The following is a 16,974-nucleotide window of genomic DNA, read 5'->3' on the forward strand; positions in this document are numbered from 1 at the left end:
TTGTTCGGACAACTGATCTGATCGTAAACAAAGGAAGCCGTACTGGACAAAATTACGTAAAAAAGCATGTTTACAGAGTTTTTGTTTGATTCAGTCGATAAAATGTGTACAAACACTGGATATTGTTAAGAATTCATGAAATTTTACAAATAAAATCACTTTTCCGCTAGAGTTTGAAATTGTGAAATTTTGCACTGACGTTTTCCTTGGTTTTATCCCGGTCCTTGATGGTGTTCTGTTTCTGTTTGGTGTCTTTCCACTGTCCAGACTAACCAAGTGACTAACCTCCCTCCTCAGCGACCACCAAGCCCTTAGAGAAAGAGGGGCAGAATACAAGGGGAACATGAGAGAGAAGGAAGATTTTGTAATTGTCTTCAATTTCCATCCTCTCATCAATATTTTTTAAAGAGGTGTAATGTTTTCCTAGTGTTTCCTCCCATCAAGCTTTCCTCCTGTTTATTTTCACGTGTCGCCTCTTAGTACAGAGCAATGGAAAAGAAAATTTCAAACGCATTTTTTGACTAAATTATCTGGAGAATAAACTGAGGCAGAACATTGTTGGGTTTGCAAAACAGAGCGAGTCAGTGGTGAGAGGGAATCTTGCTGTTAGAGTGAGCAGCTCGAGCTTGCGCATATGTTGTTCTTGTGTGTTCATTGTCACAAACCTTTGTCCTCTGAGAGAGTAAGTATCGGAGAACCTTTGATAAAAAGTGTAAGTCTTAACTCGAGCGTCATGTCTCAAGTATATATTTGAAGTTAATTATTAAAGCATACTTGCATCTATATTCCTGTTCAAATCTACAGAATGATGCATTAAATGGATGAGGAATAGAATTTTCCTACTTTGGTTGAAATGCATGTTCAGGGACCTTGAAATCTTGTTTAGATAATCCGAAGTTCAGATAATTGATGCTCGGATAACCAAAGTTTTTTTGGTGGGGGGGGGGGGGGGGGGGGGGGGTTTGATTTGGTCTGGTCCATAACATACTCAAGAAGTAAGATAAAATTGATAAAGACAATTGCAGATTAATTACGTTCGCCTCCAGTCCATGAAAACTTAAGGACCAAACATGATTAATAGCAATCAATGTAGATTCAGAACAAAATATCTGACTAGCCTTTCATGACTATTTTGACAAAGTAGACTTCAGAAAGCTAAAAATTTTGATTGTAAGTACAGAGACAATACATTTGATAATTCCACGCATGAGTTCCTTACATTCAAAATTGTGGGATCTCAGACTTCTTATTGGAAATATTGAAGCGACGTAGGAAAATAAGCAATGCTCATTAAAGTACTTGTGCTGTGTTTGGAAGATTAGTAATGATTGGAGAGCATTATGATTCAGGTTTAGGATGACTACTGATTCAAGTTTATGTAATGACCAAGAGTTCGGAAACAGTGCGAAGTAATTAAATATGCAGATTAGGGGAGGCAGTGGAACTGGAAAGGGGTATTTTAAATTAATTAATTAATTGGGGAAAATATGATATAAGAAAAATGATGGCTGAAATTAAATGCAGACAAATGCAAAATAACGCAGGAAGCAAGGAAATGTACATGCATATTTTTCCATTAACAATTTTGAAGGAGCCAAGTGTCAAGCTGAAAGATATGAGTCCACAAAGATTTGACACTATTTTTATACACAACTACTTGATTGTATCTTGAATTCAAGGAGGCAATAAAGCCTAACTCTCTTTTGAAGTCCAATGTTCATAAGAAACTGCGTAGCTTAGAATTAGAAGTATTTGGTAAGTTTAATTTAGTTTCGCATCCTTGCTTCTACGTGTGGAAAATCCAAACCATAATTGATATTTTTTGATCTCACCAGATTTCAATAATTAAGTCATTAACTTATGAGGGAGCATTTCTGTTAAACATGTCTGCAAAGAAATGACTCAATACAGTTGGTTCTGATATAACATGATAGTTCAGTTCCTGTGCTATCTCACATTATAAGAAAATCATGCAGTAACCATGCCATTTAAACTAATGGGGTCGGAATCACGTTCTTGCCAATCTAAGTAAGGTAAGTTTGCATTCTGCAGATAATGGTCTAAATTCTTCAATCGCGTTAAAGCCAATTTGCTTAGCAGAAACACGTGTTATAGCAGAACCGACAGTAATTGACTATTTGCAGCAAAATTGATTCCACAGTAACCTGTTAGATTAAATATGTGCTTCAGTTTGAGTTTTGTTGAATGCATTAATGCTCACCTATTTGGTAATTTATGAACTAAGACTCAGGTCAGAACTGAACTAGGGGCAAAATATATTTTGGGTAGGCAAGAATGGACCAGTGTGCTAAGAACAGTGTGCAGCAATTTGAGGTAATTTTCAGACTGGAATCAGGCATGGAGGAAAATAAGTAGATGTATTTTTAATAGTAAAATTATTTTCCATAAGTATATCAACTTCCATTGATTGAAAGCATAGTTCTTGCAAGCCCGTATCCTACACTGACAGCAATTTTTGGCACAATTCTCAAAGCCAACATTCTGCTTCACTATCCAACCAGTCTAATTCTCATTTTGTTTCAAATGTTCCTTATCCTGTCATTCATATTTGTTTTATTTTACTTGAATGTATGCCTGCATAATTGCTACTGACAGGTAGTGAATATGCTTCAAGTTATCTTATCCCAAATGTAGATACTCAATCACGTGTTAGAGACAAATTCCGAAATTTATATGATGTATGAAAATGGCTTTTTGAAGATAAGTGACCATTTTTGAATCTTTATTTCTGGAGAATGTTCTATGAATAAACATACTGTAAATTGGCCTAGTTCATGTATTTATCCCATCAATGCAATGACTCCAGCTTTCTTTACATAATACTTTATTCTCTCATGGGATTTTGCATAACAGGCAAGAGCAGGATTTGTTTCCAATCCACAATATTCCTTGAAAATCTGTGCCGCCTTAAAATATACAGTACGTCTGGTTTGATGTAACTATAGTTTGGTTCAACTGAGTGTCTTGTTAGACCATTTCAGAGGGTACCAAGAATGAGTTGTATTATTGAAGGTCTGGAGTTGCTTGTGGGCCAGATCAGGTAAGGGTGGCAGATTTCCTCCTCTAAAGGACATTAATGAACCAGTTGGCTTTTAATATCAACTTATGATTGTTTCCTGATTGTTGAGACTTTACTGCAGATTCTATTAATTGAATTTAAATTCTATAAACTGCACTTGAACCCATATTCCCAGATCATTAGCCCGGGTCTCTGATTACTAGTACAATGGTGTTAGGATGTTGTCACTGTCTACCATGTTGTGCAGCCGATGATAAAGTTAAATCTGTTTTGAGCCACCTTGGGAGTTTACGTATTCCTAATGCCTCTGAAACCCGGATGGTAACAATATTTGTGTGTGTGATTGACTTATAAATCAGGCTTTTGTGGCATTGTGGTAGTGTCCCTACCTCTAGGCTAGAATGCTGAAGTTCAAGGCACAGCTACTCCAGAGGTGTGTAATAACTGAACAGGTCGATTGAAATGCATAGACTTGGAAGAGCTTAGATCTCTACATGGTGAATTTTGGAGACAAGGCATAAATTGACAGTTTAGACCCATATGGAAAAGTATTGCTGTATCCTGCCAATATGTTGAAATCAAAGACAATTTTGAAACTCTCATTGTGTAAATAAGCAATGTGGGAAATAACAAAAATTAAAATAGTGCAAAATAATAGTTTATTTTGAAGAGGTTTTTATTGAAATTGTAATGAGCAGCAGAATAATCATTATGGAATGATGGAATTCCACAATTTCTTAATGTAATTTATTTCTGACTAAATGTGTGCCTGGGACCTTGAATAAAATAGCAGTGTCAATCCTCATTTGGTGCTTAGCTTATGTTATATGCTGTTAAATATAATTGTTGTTTTAGTGTTCTTATGATGTGTTACAATAAGTGTGTAAGTTAGCTTGCTGAACAGGAAGATTTGTTTTCAGACGTTTTGTCATCATACTAGGTAACGTCATCAGTGAGAGTCTCTGGTAGCATGTTCCGCCTCTGTAGTTGTAGGTTTTGGTTTCTTAAGGTTGGTGATGTTATTTCCAGTTCTTTTTTTCAAGGGAAGGCAGTTTGGATCTCAATCGAAATGTTTATTGATTTGAGTTCTGGTTAGAATGCTGTGCCTCTAAGAATTCTCGTGCTCGTCTTTGTTTTGGCTGTCCTAGGATGTGTGTGTTGTCCCAGTCAAAGTGGTGTCCTTCTTTGTCAGTATGTATAGAAGCTAGTGATAGTGGGCCATGTCCTTTGGTGGCTAGTTGGTTTTTGTATATCCTGATGGCAAATTTCCTGCTTGTTTGTCCAATGTAGTGTTTTTTTAACAGTTCTTGCATAGTATCTTGTAAATGATATTAGGTTTGCTGGTAGTATCTAATGGATCCTTTAGTTTCATTAGTTGTTGGTTGTGTGATGGTAGGCTTGTGGGCTACCATGATGCCAAGGGGTCTGAGTAGTCTGGAAGTAATTTCTGATATGTCTTTGATGTAAGGAACTGTGGCTATAGTTTTTGGTTGTGTTGTTTCTGCTTGTTTGGGTTTGTTTCTTAGAAATCGGTGGATTGTGTTTATTGGGTAGGCAAAAGAGAGGACTGCAGATGCTGGAGATTAGAGTTGAGAGTTTGGTGCTGGAAAAGCACACCAGGTCAGACAACATCCGAGGGGCTGAAAAATTGACCTTTCGGGCAAAAGCCCTTCATCATTGGGTATGTTTTTCTTGAAAACCCTGTATAGATATTTTTCTTCTGCCTTTTGTAGTTCTTGGGTGCTGCAGTGTGATATAGCTCATTGAAATAATGTCTTGATGCAGCTCCGTTTATGGGTGTTGGGGTGATTACTTCTGAAGTTAAGTATTTGGTCTGTGTTTGTTGTTATTCTGTAGATGCTGGCTTGAAGCTCTCTGTTAACTGTGCGTTCAACTGTCATATCGAGGAAAGGGAGTCTTGTTGTTCTCCTCCTCTTGTATGAATTTTATACCTGTCAGGATATTGTTGATGGTGTTGTATGCTTCCGCTAAGTTGTTTCATTTTGTGATGACAAAGGTAATTTCCACGTAGTGGACCCAAAGTTTAGGTTAGATAGATGGGAGGGCAGCTTGTTCAAGTCTCTGCATTACTGCTTCCGCTATGAGACCTGATATTGTGTTACAATACTGGGACAAAGTCTCATGTCATTAATTCAAAATGATTTGTATTAAGTTACCAGTTAAATTCAATGAGTTGAATTTTCAGACCACCTTCTTCCCGAATTCAGGAGTAGAGGCAGAAAGTGGGAATGTGTAAGAATACTGGAACCAGATTATATGATGGTAGTGGGATACCAATATTAGCACCACCTATTTTTGAGGAATTAAGTTTGGTGCCCAGGAAGGCTGCCAAGCTCCTTGGTATGCAGACAGTTAGATTTGTTAAGAGCCTTTAAATGTTAGTTCACGAGGCCAACTGGCTGGCTTAAAATATTTCCCCACTTACCTGAAAGAGGTACAGCAAATGATTACGCTGCACAGTATCTCTAGTGCCATGGCATCAGTGATTTTTTTTTTATTCTTTGCATTTAATGTATTTAAGTTGTTGAGCGGGCAGATTGTCTTGTTGAGGCATATTTCTAGTTAGTTTGTGTATTGCAACCATGTCTTTCTGTGAAGCAGAACGACCTCTGATTAGCCCACCAGTGTTGAAAGTGCAAATGCCACCCTTAATATTGTACAGGATTCATTTACATGTCAATTAAGGGCTCAATCTTGTAAGTATCTTAACGTCTATGAATTCTCTCCTCCTCCGCCTCCTCCTCCTCCTCCTCCTCCTCCTCCTCTATCCTATCACAGAGGAAGATTTCTGACCCAAAAACTAACCTGATTTCTTTTCCCACATCTGTAGTTGTTAAGCTAGCCCAATGGCATTTTTTTCAGAACCCTCACTGAATTTTTTTTGTTTTGGAGCTATAGACTGTGAATTGAGAGCTGAAGGTGATCTTTGGACTAAAAAAGAGAACAAACAAACTGATATTTACTTACGAGGCTAGTTCTAGAAGTTAATTGAAGAATTGATTCTTGTTGGAAAACCGTTCCATTCCTTGCAGTTTCAGATCTGCATTATGCTGAAACAGATTTCAATTGTGAGTTGAGAGCTGAAGGTTACCTTTGGACTGTAAGCAGTGACTTGTTTAAAAAGAGAGAGAACAAACAAACTGATATTTGCTTGGGAGGTCAGGTCTGGAAATTAATTGAAGGGTTGCTTCTTGTTCACAGACCGCTCTAGACATTTCAGTTTTGGAGATACATTGTACTCAAACAGATGTTAGATGTTGAATGTTCACTAGCATCTCATAAGGAGGCAACCAAACTAGCAAAGATAATCCAACTTTTGAACTGTGTTAAATCAAGTATTGTGTCTGCAGGGCAGAGGTTTGGTTGTTCCCTGGTCATTCTCTCATTTCCAACTTATTGAAAGTTCAAAGAATTGAATCTGTTATAAGTAAAAAGTGATTATTTCTCAAAGCCAACTGGAAGCTAATTATAAATGCTGGTATTTTCAGAAAAAAAGCAAGATAGAATCCCATGTTCTGGTTGTTATGGACCAGGGCAGACCATGCTGCCGACCCAAAAAGCTAACCCAATAAAATTGGATTTAAATCATAGACATTAATTAGATTACCTTGTTGCTTAACTTTATTCTGCTGAAGCTACTGTATTATTATTAAGTTAAGTTTTTTTGTTAATGCTGTAAACCTAATGACTGGTATGGTTATTCCGAGTCCGATATCGGTTATTCACAAAGTCTGGTGTTCGTCATTCAAAATATCTGGTTAGATACCATTGGGGTCAATTTTGAAAGTTATTGAATGAATTAATATTACTGTGCTGCAAATATAGGGTTAGGGAAGTTGATTTGACTTGGCTGTCTTTGCATTATAACAATATGATAGTAATAAGCAAATATTCCTGTTTATTTAGAAATACTTATTCATTTTGCAGGCAGCCTTCCTGGGACAGCGTGGATTGGTTGAAAATGATTTCTTGACGAAAGTGCTTGATGGAATGGCTTTTGCCGGATTTGTATCAGAAAGAGGGCCTCCCTACAGATCTTGTGATTTGTTTGATGATGTAAGAATTTTAAAACTTGCTTTTCTTGTTCTCTCCTTTTGTTGTGCAAGGCCTTTTAAATGGTTGCCATTTCAAATAAAAGAATGATGCTATGAAATATTGATCATTAGTACTAACAGACTTAGTGACATAACTCTCATTTTCAGCTATCAGAATAGCTTGTATAATTGTATTGTACACATTATTTGCTTATAATCCATTAACATGAGAGTTGAGTTTCCTAGAATTGCATTCAGAATGTTCCTTTCCATAGATTTGAAGTAAGAGTAGCAAGTGCTGGAAATCTCAGCAGTTTTAGTAGCATCTGAAAAGCAGAATTCAAATTTCAAATCCAGTGACTTTTTCAAAACTAAGCAGTTAGTTTGTTCATAAATGTACAAAAAACATTTCTTTGGCAAGCTTGTTTCCAAAATTGAGAAAAATTTAGAATTGTTTTACTTTGGGTTGTCTTCCCTTCTCTTCTATTGGTGCATTGATGACTTGATCAGTACCATGTCCTGCCCTGAATTGGAAAATGTCTTCAATTTTGCTTCTATTTTTTACCCTTTTCTTTGGTTGATATGGTTCATCTCTGATTCTTCCATTCCTTTCCCTTTCTTGGCTTGTCTCCACTTCTGTTGGTATGCACAATTATCTGAACTATTTAAGGATTCCTTTATGGTTTCAGTTCCTCCATCTCTGTGCATCCTTTCCAATCCTGCAACCTTTCATCTCAGCACTTTTGTCATTCATTTTACCTCAATGGAGAATTTTCTATCATTACAACTAGCAGCGCCTTTGTGTCTGCTGGGGATTGATTTGATTTTGATTTTGACTTTATTGCCACGTACTCAAGTACAGGAGTACAGTGAAAAGTTTTTAATGCCACCACACACGGTGCCATCTTCAGTGCAAGCACCTTGGTACAGAAACTAAGAACGAGATAGAAGGAAATAAGGAACAAAGTTAAAATTTAAACATTTCAGCCACTGTTGGTATAGTGTAACACAAAAAGCAATAAAGTGAAGTTAGATATTACACTCCTTCTTAGTATTAAATCTTTCTCAATTGCTTAATCATGCTGGAGATTAAAAGGCCAAAAAAGCGATTTCCCTTTGATTATCTGGAACATTCAATAAAGATCCACAAGTTACTCAATAAATTAACAGCATGGCCAATTCACCTGACCTGCACACCTTTGGATTGTGGGAGGAAACCTGAGCACCCGGAGAACACCCACGCAGACAGTGGGAAAATGTGCAAACTCCACACAGACAGTCACTTGAGACTGGAATCGAACCCGGGTTCCTGGCGCTATGAAGCAGCAGTGCTAACTACTGAGCCACCGTGCCACCCGGCAATTATTTTTATACTGATCAAACCTTAAATTATATCGGAGCTGTGACTTGAAAGAAATTCTGGGATCTGTATATTGATCATTCGAATCCTGCATTCCAGCAGACCAAGTGATTTCACACTGAACAGCCATCTAGGTTTGTCTAATACATTGCATCAGTTGTATGGCACTTTGATCTTTCACTTCTAAATTCTGTGTCCGATGATCCTGTCCCACTAGCTACCTGAAGAAGGAGCAGTGCTCCAAAGGCTTGTGCTTTCAAAAAAACCTGTTGGACTATAATCTAGCGTTGTGTGATTTATAACTTTGACCATCCCAGTCCAGCAGTGGTACCTCCACATCATGTTTATTTAAGAAGTCTGAGATTAGGGAGAGATAGTGTACTGGTAATATAATATAGTTATAGATATTAATGTGTGATGATTAACTAGGGGCAAAATGCTTGGGGGATGATATTGAACCTCTGGTTCAGAACTACTCCATAAGCAGAAATGTTCTCTCTTCATTTACTTTGTAAATCCCCTTCAGCAGCTTGTATTTCTCAGATTTCCTCTCATTCTTCCAGACAGTATAAGCCTAAACTACTCAATCTCTCTTCTTAAGACAAATCCCTCATCTCTGGAATCAACTTACTGAACCTCCTCTGAACTGCCTCCAAAACAGCTACATCCTCCTCAAGTGAGGGAACCAAAATTGTAAGCAGTACTCCAGATACAGTCTCACTAATGCTTTGTACAGTTGCAGCAACACTTCTTTACTTCAATACTCTACTCCTTTCACAACAAATGCCAAAATTCCATTTGATTTATTTATTACCTCCTGCACCTACATGCTTGTTTTCTGCAATTCATGTCTGAGAGCACCCAGATCGCTCTGCACCTAAGCACTCTGAGTTTTCTGTCAGTTTAAAAAAAAAGTTGCCTTTTTGCTATTCCTACAACCAAAATACATAACCTCACACTTATCCACATTAAACTCCATCTCCCAAATTTTGGCCCATTCAAACCCACCCATTTCCACTTGTCATTTTTTTTAATTGCAACTTACTGGCTCATCTATTTTAATGTCATCTGCAAATTTGCCCATAGTAGCTTCCATCCCTGCATCCAAATCATTAATATAGATTGTCAATAGCTGGGTACCCCACTAGTTACATCTTGCCAAGCAGAAGAAGACAGTTATTCCAACACTTTCAATTGGTTTGTCATGTTATAAAATGCCTTCTGGAAGTCCAGATATACAAGTGGATCCCATTATCCACTTTGCTCATTAGATTTTTAAAGAACTCTAGCAGATTAGTCAAAAATGATTTTCCCTGCATAAAACCATGCTGATTCTTATAGATAGCGCTTTGACTTCCCAAATATCAGAAGAACAAAAGAGAAGTACAGCACAGAAACAGGCTCTTCACCCCTCCAAGCCTATGCCGATCATCATGCCCTAAATAAACTAGAAAACAAACCTTATTCGGTCTATGTTCCCCTCTTTCCTCCCGATTCGTGTAACCTTCCAGATGCTTCTTAAATGTCGCCAGCGTGCCTGCTTCCACTACCTCTTCTGGCAGTGCATTTCAGGTTCCTACCACACACTGTGTGAAAAATTACCCTTGCATATCTTAAACTTTCTCCCCTTTCCTTGAACCTGTGACCCCTTGTACCGGAAAGTTCAACCCTGGGAAAAGGCTTCTGTCTATCCATCTTATCTATGTTTCTCATAATTTTGTAAACCTCTTTCAGGTGTCCTCTCAGATGCTATATTTCTGTGAAAACAATCCTAGTCTTTTAACACTTCCTCATAGCCAATGCCCTTGAGACCAGGCAACATCCTGGTGAACCTTCACTGCATACTCTCCAAAGCTTCCACATCCTTCTGGTAGTGTGGCAATCAAAACTGTACGCACTTGTCCAAATGCGGCCTAACAAAGGTTTTATATTGCTGCAACATGGTTTGCCAACTCTTGCACTCCATGCCTCAACCGATGAAGGCAAGTATGCCATATGCCTTTTTAATCCCCCTGGCCATGCGTGCTGCCACTTTGAGAACTATGGACCGGCACGCCCAGATCTGTCTGTATGTTAATGTTCCTCAGGATTCTGCCATTTACAGTATAATTCAGTTTGATCCTCCAAAATACATCACCTCACATTTGTCTGGATTAAACTCCATCTGCCATTTCTGTACCCAAGTCACCAATCTATCTATAAAATCATCAGCACTATCAGCAACTCCGCCAATCTTTGTGTCATCTGCAAGCCTATCCAATTATTACTTCCTTAATAATTGATTCTAATAGTTTCCCAATGACAAGTTAATTTAGTCTATAGTTCACTGCTTTTTGGTTCCTGCCCTTGTTGAATAAGGAGGTTATATTAGCATTTTTCTAAAGCACTGTCACCTTTCCAGGGTATTTTTAAATCTTATCACCAGTGGTTCCATTATGTCTCCTGCCACTTCCTTTAAGACTGTAGTATGTAGGCCTTCAATCCCAATAATTTTCTTGGCATTTTTTCCCTTAGTGATCGTTTTAATTCTACATTACCTGCTACTAATGGGATAGTGCTAGTGTCCTCCACCATGAAAGCAGAGGCAAAATATTGATTTAATGTCTCTGCTACTTCTGTGTTGTCCCCGTTAACTCCCTAGTATTATCCTCCAATGGGTCAACAGTCACGTTAGTTACTCTCTTCCCTTTTATATACTTATAGAAGCTTATGCATTCTTTTTATATATTGTACTAGTTTTCTTTTAAAATTTGCTTTTTCTGTTTTTATGACTTTTTAAAGTAAGCCTTTGTTGGTCTTTAAATTTTCCCAATTTTCCACCGTGCCACTGACCTTCACAATATGTCAGTCTGTCATCTACGCAATATGTCTGCCCCATATGTGATAAACACTACACATAATTCAAGCAAATGACCATATCTCAAGATTTGAGGGGAGCAGTCCTCAGCCAGGAAATGGGAGACATCCTTTAGTTGCAGGGTCTTGGTACTGTAAGTCTAAGGCAGCCTTTGATATCAGTCCATAGGCGTGTGTGCAGTCTCTTGGCTACTGGGGGCAGTCAGGATTAGGAGGTCCATACATCTAAGTCTGGGGATCGGGCCATTGTGATCCAGTTAAGAGTTCAGGGAATCATGAGAAGTTATTTGAGCAGCTGCACAGAAATCAGTTCAGGTCTGGTCAATCATCAGTTGGGTTATCTGTCCAACTTGGTCAAGGTGTCAGCCATGGTAAGGACTGGGGGTGTCTGTCCATTAGACATCAAGGAGGAGTCATCAGGCACAATTGCCAGGAGAGAGGAGTTGACAAATACAGTTATGGGGAATAGCGATAGCATGCTTATGGAGAGGTGATAACCATTGTTAATGGAAGCAATTCTATATGTAAAGTGATGTTCAAGAGCATGGAAGGCAAAGAGGTAATGTTGGAGAGAGGCTATTAACAGTTAGCAGCATTCTGGCTTCAGTGAGGCCACAGTGCATTTCTTGCATGTTGACTTCATATTCCTGGGACTTTGGGGTGAAGTGGAGAAGTGAATGGATGGTAGGATTGTGGGAACATTCAATGCTGATAGCTTAATCAGATATTGAGCCAATTTGATATCGTTTATTATAGGAGAGACGGGTTTAAAGAATACAAAGGCCAAGAAAACATTATTGATAAAGACAGAAAAATAATATTCACTAATTTGCAGATTCTAGTGGAATTTCATAAGATTTGAGTTGTAGAGTCATATAGATGTACAACATGGAAACAGACCCTTCCATGCAGACCAGATATCCCAACCCAATCTAGTCCCACCTGCCAGCACCCATCCCATATCCCTCCAAACCTTTCCTATTCATATACCCAACTCAGGCAAGGAAAACAATTTTGAAGATTTTCTTGGCATTGTTTGCAACAAATATTTGGGAATGTAGATCAATGATATTGAAGCTCCAATTTTATAGGGCGATCATCTTACAAGAGAAGTATTATTTTGCTCTCCAAAAGAGACAGCAAATGCGGTGGGAACCCCAGGACGTTAAATGTGCTAAAGACCTTAATGATATTTCTGGTAATTGATACTTGTCAGTAAGGTCGGAATTGTTAACATTGGATTGACTCCAGGTTAAAAACAGAGCCTGCCGTGTTTACTTGGCACTATGGAAGAGAACTTCCAAGCATCTTTCTGATGCATGTGAATGCTTTTGTGAGGGATAGAAGTAGAAATATTGAAAGTATTGCATAATGCTTGAAGAAAAATTCAAATTTTTATGTCTGGATTCATGTACTTTAAAATATGTGGGTTTGAATATTAGACAGATTAAGTTGAGAATGATTCTGAATCAATCATTTTACCACAGGCATGTTAATATGATCCTGATTAAATCACACCAGATCTCCTCCTCTTTCCCCCCCCACCCCCAAAGAAAGATTCCATAACCAAGGATGAAGCAGACATTAACGTTTAATTGAGCAATTAACTTTGTTATGCAGACAAACTCTAAGATGTGTGGTATGATGTATTAGAATAAAGCAGCATGTTTGAAATATGTTACTCTTGGAGAAATGCTGAAGGCAAATAAGACATTGAAGCAATTAAGGTTAGAACATTCTACACTCTGGGTGACCCAAAAGGAATTAGTCATTTTTAGTGATGGTTCATACTGATCTTCACACTGGCTTTGTAATTACAGCAGGATCAATTATACTTTTAGTGGGAAGAAATGACAAATTTGTTGGGAATCCAACCAATAATAAAAACAAAGGCTGTTACAAGCACCTTAGCTCTAGAAAGAGCTGATAGAAGTGACAGATATGGTTATATTATTTACTATTTTCGAGGAACTTCATAAAGGAAAATCAGGGAAATATGTGCCTATAGCGTGTTATATTGATGATTGTTCATTCTTGCTCAGTGTCCACTTGAAGGAGTATGTTGCAGTAAAAGGACTTAAGATTGATCTTAAGTATAAAAGAAATACAGGAAATGAAAAATTTCAAAAAGTTTGGTGGAGGCAATGGCCTTGTGATATTATTGCTGGACTGTTAATCCAGAGATCCCAGTTCTGGGGTCCATGGTTCAAATCCTGCTATGGCAGATGGTGAAATTTGAATTCAATGAAAGTCTGGAATTAAGAATTTTTAGTGGCTGGTTGAAACAAAGGTTTAATGTCAAGAATCGAAGCATGGCATTCATTTTGAGAGAAAAGTGTGAATGTTTCTGCATGTGGAATAATCTCTTGCCCCACAACCATCACCACTGTTGTTAGGTTCCCTTCTCAGAGTAATGTAAATTATGAGGTATGTTTGGGATGTTGGTATTAGGAGTTAATAGAACTTATTTGCCTTTGGTCTACATTGAGTGGTTCCCTTGAATGCTAAGGCCTTAACTGAGTACTTGTGAAATAGTGTTTTTCAGTTTCTGTTTCAATTCCTTCAGTTAGGTGTTTTTGTACTGTGAAGAAACATGTGCAAACAGGTCTCGGGTAGCTCCCATTTGTGCAGTGAATTGTTTGTGAGACCTTCTATTTTCTGATTTTGCACAGAGATGGTGATTGTAAGTTGTTAATGGGATTTATTTACCCTCTTTCTACTGCCTCCACACAACAATTTTACCCCCTCTTCATTGTCTCCTTTCCTCGGGGATCCACTCCAATCTTTCACATAACTACTTCCTTTTCACCAACTTCCTTGATGTTCCTCGGATCCCAGTTCAGTCCAGATCTCCATGCCCAGTCCTAGACATGCACCATCCCTTCGAAGACAGAAATTGCTGGAAAAGCTCAGCAGATCTGGCAGCATCAATGAAGCGAAATCAAAGTTGATGTTTTGGGTCCAGTGACCCTCAGAACCCAAAATGTCAATTTCGATTTCTCTTCACAGATGCTGCCAGACCTGCTGGGCTTTTCCAGCAACTTCTCACAGTTCTTTTGGTTTTTATTTTGTGCTTCATCCCTTATTCAATTCACCGGCTCGCTATCATTGTCCAATGCACCTAATTACCTCATGTAGTCCCATTTTAGATATGCAGCCTAATCCATTGCTTATGCTCCTTGATTCTATCACTGTGATTCTCCCTGCTGCATCCCAGTTTCGTCCTGCCATTCTCCAGAATCTTTCCTGTGTCCCTGACAATCATGCCTTTTGAATTTTATTCCCTACCATTCCTTTCTATCTCATTTACCTGGTTAGCTTCGCTGGCACCAAACAGTGTGGTTGCCTCACTTGGACAGACTTGCTGACCCATTGAGCCTTCACAACTTCCATGATTAGCTTTTAACAATTACAAATCTGCATAATACTGAAACTTCTCATGAGCTGGTTGATCTGGTGAGGCTTTGTCCCTTACTTTGCGTTTCATTGTGCAAATGTTTACAATTTGCTTATGAAGGAACCGAGGTGATGAAGATGTTTGTACTCTCTAGAGCTTGGGAGGAGAATTCAACCTTGCCAACTATAAGAAGCTGGGTTTGTGAAAATGTTTCATGTTTTTCGCTGCAAAGTTGCACCCTTTAATGTAATTTGGACGAATATGTGTTGAACACAAGCGAAGTTCTTTACCTGTCTGAAAATATCAACACTAACTCACTAGGTAACTGAATTTTGTTCCTCCTATCCCCTCCCCATTCCACCACAATGCACGCTGCTATTTCCTGCTGGAACTGAACCAAACAACACCCCCCCCACACACACACACCATATGTGCCCCCCCATGCTGCTTACTGAGTTGATTGGATTTCTCCCTGACCATACTCTATTTTCTGGCCAGAAAATCGCTGATAGGTAAGTGAATAATCTTAAAAGGATGATTGTCATTCACATTTGTTCAGATAGTAATTGGAAAATTCAGGCCAATTTTTTTTGTCATTCAAAGGATTTGAGTTAAGCTGATTATGTTATTGATCCAGTGATAGTGCTTATCTGTCAGAAACTAGTGAATTCAATCTGTGCTGCAAAATCTAAAAGATAATCTATGCTAAAACTTTGATTACGAATTGAGTGAATGTCACTTTATTGAACTCTGTATTATGTAGGACTTGTTAAATTGATGTTCTATCTTATATGCAAATTTCTTGGCACAATTCAAAGAAGAGCACTGGGTTGACTTGCTCAACACTCTCTTCAACACTCATGTATTGGCTGACATTTATACTTCAAGTGTTGATAGTAAAAGACTAAACTACTCGTGCATCTCTACTGTTCGTGGAAACCTCTGTGCACAACCTGGCTGTTAACGTTTATACTGTAACAATGACTATACTTGAAAAGTGATTCATTGGCTGTTACGTGCTTTGGAAATTCCGAAGGATGCAATAGAACATGTAATTGAAAATTTTGACTCTGTATAGAGTCATAGAGATATACAGTGCGGAAGCAGACCCTTCGATCCAACTCATCCATGCCGACCAGATACTCTAAGTTAATCTAGTCCCATTGACTAGCAGTTGGCCCATCACTCTAAACCCTTCCCATTCATTATACCCATCCAGATGCCTTTTAAATGTGTTAATTGTACTAGCTTCCATCACTTCCTCTGACAGCTAATTCCATACACACCACCCTCTGCATGAAAAAGTTGCCCGTAACTCCCTTTTAAATCTTTCCCTTCTCACCCTAAACTTATGCCCTCTACTTCTGGACTTCCCCACCCCAGAGAAAAGATCTTGCCTTTTTTCCCTATCCATGCTTCTCGTGATTTTGTAAACCTGTATAAGGTAACCCCTCAGCCTCTGACACTCCAGTGTACTCAGCCTCTACATATATCTCAAACCCTCCACCCCTCGCAACACCATTGTAAATCTTTACTGAACCCTTTCAAGTTTCACAACATCCTTTGTATAGGAGGGAGACCAGAATTTCACATAATATTTCAAAAGTGGCCTAAACAATGTCTTGTACAGCCACAACATGACCTCCCAAAGACTATATTCAGTGCTCTGACCAATAAAGGCAAGCATGTGTTATGAAGGTGTAAGTGTGTACTGTACCTTGAAGAGAGAGGGGAAGCTAGCAAGGACTGACTGAAAGCACAGAGTGTGCTGAACAATTTTAAAATGTAACACTTAGTTGAAACAGAGAGCTCGAGTTGCATTGCCATGGAACAAAAACTAATTCAAATTCAGTTTAAATTATGCCCCAGATACCAAAATCCAATGGAATTTGAATTTTTCTGCTTGGGATGACATCAAACCAATGAAATTATCTGATGTTTTGGGATATTAGATCAGATATTTTGAACAGTTAGGGGGTGAACAGCAAAGGGCTGCCAAGCACCAAAAACTGCCAGCAAAATAGTTCTCTGAAAGGTACCTGTCCATAAGAAATTTGTGCAGCAGAACCCCAAAGCCAACCTCGAGAAATCTACAGAGAAAGTTCGACATCCGAAGATGACAACTGGGTTAGAAATTGGTTTCTCATAAATTTAAGAAGGAATTTATCAGACCAGTATTGTAGAGTGGGAGGTAAAAGATAGATTTGAAATGTTCTCTGTTGGACTTAAAGAATAAAATTGTTAATTTTTACTTTAAATAGTGACT

The 16,974-nt window shown here is 38.4% G+C and overlaps 1 protein-coding gene and 1 long non-coding RNA gene across 2 annotated transcripts in view; one reads left to right on the forward strand and one right to left on the reverse strand.

Annotated features, from left to right (window-relative positions):
* LOC140493626 (uncharacterized) overlaps nucleotides 1–6,106 on the reverse strand; it is a 9,720-nt gene extending 3,614 nt beyond the window's left edge. Inside the window, exons 1-2 of the long non-coding RNA XR_011963726.1 lie at nucleotides 6,029–6,106; nucleotides 200–310 (exon numbers count right to left, since the gene is read on the reverse strand). This is a non-coding gene — a long non-coding RNA (uncharacterized lncRNA). The remainder of the gene's footprint in view (nucleotides 1–199; nucleotides 311–6,028) is intronic.
* Nucleotides 1–16,974, forward strand: part of sbf2 (SET binding factor 2) — a 568,047-nt gene that overhangs the window by 342,915 nt on the left and 208,158 nt on the right. Inside the window, 1 exon segment of the mRNA XM_072592265.1 lies at nucleotides 6,989–7,117. Within this exon segment, the coding sequence (XP_072448366.1) occupies nucleotides 6,989–7,117 (129 nt within the window).

This window comes from Chiloscyllium punctatum, chromosome 22 (assembly GCF_047496795.1).
Source record: "Chiloscyllium punctatum isolate Juve2018m chromosome 22, sChiPun1.3, whole genome shotgun sequence".
Classification (NCBI taxonomy): Eukaryota; Metazoa; Chordata; class Chondrichthyes; order Orectolobiformes; family Hemiscylliidae; genus Chiloscyllium; species Chiloscyllium punctatum.